The sequence below is a fragment of the Manacus vitellinus genome, unplaced genomic scaffold (assembly GCF_001715985.3).
Source record: "Manacus vitellinus isolate BGI_N305 unplaced genomic scaffold, ASM171598v3 scaffold_16_pilon, whole genome shotgun sequence".
Classification (NCBI taxonomy): Eukaryota; Metazoa; Chordata; class Aves; order Passeriformes; family Pipridae; genus Manacus; species Manacus vitellinus.
This window is the reverse complement of record NW_021939189.1, coordinates 15,362,557-15,366,550: the sequence shown is the minus strand read 5'-3', so window position 1 is coordinate 15,366,550 and position 3,994 is coordinate 15,362,557. Positions and strand designations below refer to the sequence as shown.

The window sequence follows — 3,994 nt, the reverse complement described above, 5'->3', positions numbered from 1 at the left end:
AGGGAGGAGGTGCTGAGCCGGGCACGGAGAACCATGTTCCTCCTGTAGCTCATAGGGATGTGAAGGCTCGGGGCTGCATGGAGGTGTTTACAGCTCCAGTTCCTGTTCCCTTTTCCTGCTGGGTTTTGCTGCTACAGGCTATTGTTGGGCGTTTTGCACAGGAAGGAGGGAGAAGTGTTTTGTTTTAAGCCGATTATTGGAGCTGCAGAGGAATGTGTGAGCAGCCTTGATCTCCAAGGCTGTCCAGGAGCAGGGGCAGCGTGGCAGTGAGGATGGAGCCTGGCACCAAGTGGTAATCCCACCAGCCGCCAGGCCAGTTTGGGACATTGGTTGTTACTGTGGGACATCTGCATAGCCTGTGTTGTGGTAACAAAGGCTGGGGCTTTGCATCCGGGTGGACAAGGTGCTTGGGTGCACTTGGATGCTGTTGGAAGTATTGCCTGGCCCCATCTTGGGAGCAGGCTTTGGGGCTGGAGGTGGGATGTACAGCTCCAGGCTTCTTGTGGACTGCAGCATCATGTGATGGGGTGCCCTGGCTGGCAAGCTGCTGAGATACTGGAGCAGGCATGTGGCTCCAGTGCTGGAAGGGATTGAGCTGTGGGACGTACTGCATATCCTACTGCAGGATTGTCTCCTTTTCACTAGAAAGTGCAGACCTTGGGAATGCTGTGCCTTCCCTGTGATATGGCACTTGAGAAGCTCCTGGTCCTGCTTTCCAGAGGAAAGCCCTGTCTTGTGTTATTTGGGGCGCATCTGGGGATGCTGCAGGGGCCTGGGAAGGAGCGGAGAGGAAGCTATAAGCTGTTCTTAGCCCTTTTGTCAGAAAACCTCTTCAAACATGCCCACAGGAGCCCTGGAAAACAACCAATGAGTTCCCAGTCGTGCCAGTGCCAGCTGATCCCCCTGTTCTGAGATCTGTGCCCCTGCTCCACCTTGGGAGAGGAAATGTGGCTGTGTGCACATAGAGATCTGTGTGCTGTGGGGGTACGGCCCTGCCAGCAGCCCTGTGCCACACCGGGACCCAGCCGGGTGTCTGTGTGGGCACTGTGAGTGCTGAGCCCCATTGTGAGGGAGGGGGCCAGGCCGCCTTCTGCTCTGCTTGGCTCCATCCCAGCTTTTGGGACAAAGGCTGGAGCATTTCCATGGCCAAGTGCCGGTGCCTGGAAAGCTGTCAGCTGCCAGCACCTGCTCTGGGGGCTGCCATGATGCAGGTTTGGGCTCCCGGCAGCCAGTCTGGCTGCTGCTAGCAGAGCTCATGGTGAGCTCCCTGCACCCCCCAGAAAAGGCAGGGACTGCCCTAACCTTTCTCCTACCCTTCCCCTCTTCCAGCTGGCTGTCCTGGAGGACTACGCAGATCCCTTCGATGCGGCGCAGGTGGCAGGTAGCCAGACAGGGCTGGAGAAGGTGACTGAGAATGATGGATATATGGAGCCATATGAAGCCCAGAAGATGATGGCTGGTAAGGTGGAAGGCTCCATGCAAAGGCCGCTCTTTGCACCTCTCTTTGGTCGTGCAAACTCCCTCAGTTTAGTTGTCACTGTACTCTGTTCCTTGCAGCCTGTGACAGCACCAGGTCTCCCAGATAAGGCAAACCTGGGCGATCACCGTGATAGGGAACAGCTACTTTGTAGGCAGATTTTCCCATTTTTATCCATGTGCATTGGGTTTGACAGAGCCAGAGCACTCAAAGGTTGCCTGGGCCATACAGGCACATCTCTCCCTGCATTGCTGCCCCCTGAGACCCCGCTTGCCAGGCTGAGCCAGGAGAGACCTGACATTCCATGCATCTGGCTTAAAACTAAGATGGATATGGGAGCTATTTAATTCTGTTAGGACTGGGCCAGAGCATGCTGTGTCTGCCGCAGCAGCAGGGTCCCCAGTGGGCCTGTTTGGGGCTGGGAAGGCAGTGAGGTGGGAGCGTGTGCTCCTGAAGGCAGCGCTCAGGATCACCATGCTGGCTCATGCGCTCCAGGCTCTGCTCAGGCACAGGCACAGGCTCTGGCTCTGCTTTGCAGTTCTGTGGTTTTCCTGGAGCAAGTGGTTTCTGGAAAGCTCATGTGGCTTTTTGGAGTAGACCATTGTATTTCTTGGAAAAATCAGCAAGCAGTGGAAAGGCTGCTTGTGCCTGTAGAAGAGACTTTGTTTTGCATGAGGGAAGGGTGTTTTATTAAACTAGCCACACTCCCCTGGGTGTCCAGGGGAGAAACCCATCCTAGCTGCTTGCAGGAAATCAGGCTCTGGGATGCTCTGTCCCCATGGATCCTGCTTTGCAGGGCTGCCCAGGAGTGAGAATGATGATGTACTATGGAGATCTTAGTGCTGTGAACTGCTCAGGCCCTGGCTGCCCAGCAGCTCCCCTGCTTTTGGCAGGTGCTTGCTGAAGGTTTGGGGGGGGTCTCATCTATCACTGACACTCCCTATCCCATTTCACCTCTGGGTGACATTGAGCCCTGTCATTTAGCTGGGCTTCAGGGACTGTGGCCAGGCTGTGTTGAACAGAAAGCTCATAGTCTTTTCCCTCTTCTACTGCCAGAGATCCGCCAGAAGGGCTTACGGGAGGCTCCTGCCCGGCCGCTGCACCTCTACGACACTCCCTACGAGCCTGTGCTGGACATGGACAGTGAGCGCCCGGCCTGCCCCAGGCCCAGGGAGTCCCGGCTGCCCGAGGACGACGAGCGGCCACCAGAGGAGTATGACCAGCCCTGGGAGTGGAAGAAGGAGCGGATCTCCAAAGCCTTCGCGGGTGAGTGATGGGAGCAGCCATAAAGCAACCAGCACTTTTTGTGAAGCTGGATTCTTGGGGTTCCTTCATCTTCTGGGGATCAGTAGTGTTGGCGTCTGCATTTCTGTGGCCCAGAGAGTGCTTGTGCACTTGCAGAAGCTGTTTCTCTGAGCAGGGAGCCAGGCTGGGCAGAGTGATGGATAGGACTGCCTTGGCTCCCTTTGCCTCTTCCCTGCCCTGACTGATCACAGCTCTGGTGCAAGTTAACACCCCCAACCTTGGATTGCAGGGGAGAGGCTCGGCCCTGGGCTCAAGCAGATCCCTCCTTCCTGGGAGCAGGAGGATCCCCAAGGAGCCTTCGGCCAGGCTTTGTCCAGCCTCCCTGACCTATTTATCCGTGCTGCGGGATCGATTGTGTTTGTGTTTGGTAATGAGGAAATCCATGCTGTGCATTAGTGCTGGCTCCTCCACTGGTGCTGGCTAATTGCCACGCTCTTATCTAGGATGCATTTTAATTGCAGCATTGTGTGTCTGCTGCAGCTGGCGTGCAGGGCGCTCGGACTGGCAGCGCTGTGTGGAGATGCTGGCAGAGAGATGTGGAGATTTGGGCTCGAGGAGTGGTTCATCTTTTGGGTTTGAGCACTGCAAGCTGGAGATGTGTGTTCTGGGTTCGATGGCACAGTGTCTACTTGTTCCTGGGGTCACTGTGCCAAGGATTCGGCTTGTTGGGCTCCATCACGGAACATGGTGCCCTGCTGGGCTGGGTTTGTGCTGAGGTGTCTGTGCTCTAGATCTGGCCAGATGAGCCACCTTGCTCCATGTCCCTGGGTGGAAGTGGTGTGTTCTCAGGTCTGGCTCACATGTGGATGCACATGAGCACTGCCCAGGGCGCTTCAGGCCTTGCTCTGAGTCCCGAGGGAATCAGGTTGCCATGCCCTAGGCCATGTTGGGACCTGCTGCCTGTTTTTTCCTGAATCCAGAGCAGGTCCTGCTGTATCTTGGAGGATATTTTTTCCCTCCTGTGATGCCAAAATCTCTCTGCTGACCCATTCCCCCTTTGGGGAGACCCCTGGGACCTCTACTGGTGGACATTTGGTACCGGAACAAGACTGCAACCCATTGGTGCCTGGCAGGGAAACGTGGATCCTGTGGGTGGCTGGGAAGCCCCCAGGGCAAGATGAATGCATGGGCAGGACAGATGGCAATGGGATGTTTGGCCAAGGTCCCTCCGAGGGACATGTATGTGTAACGGGGTGATCACAGCCTCCCCCA

The 3,994-nt window shown here is 56.3% G+C and overlaps 1 protein-coding gene across 1 annotated transcript in view; it reads left to right on the top strand.

The window, feature by feature from the left end:
• Positions 1 to 1,332: 1,332 nt before the first annotated feature.
• The window catches only part of SHF (Src homology 2 domain containing F), a 10,006-nt gene continuing 7,344 nt past the window's right edge, over positions 1,333 to 3,994 (top strand). The window contains exons 1-2 of the mRNA XM_029958738.1: positions 1,333 to 1,459; positions 2,534 to 2,743. Of these exons, the coding sequence (XP_029814598.1) occupies positions 1,426 to 1,459; positions 2,534 to 2,743 (244 nt within the window). The 5' untranslated portion in view covers positions 1,333 to 1,425. The remainder of the gene's footprint in view (positions 1,460 to 2,533; positions 2,744 to 3,994) is intronic.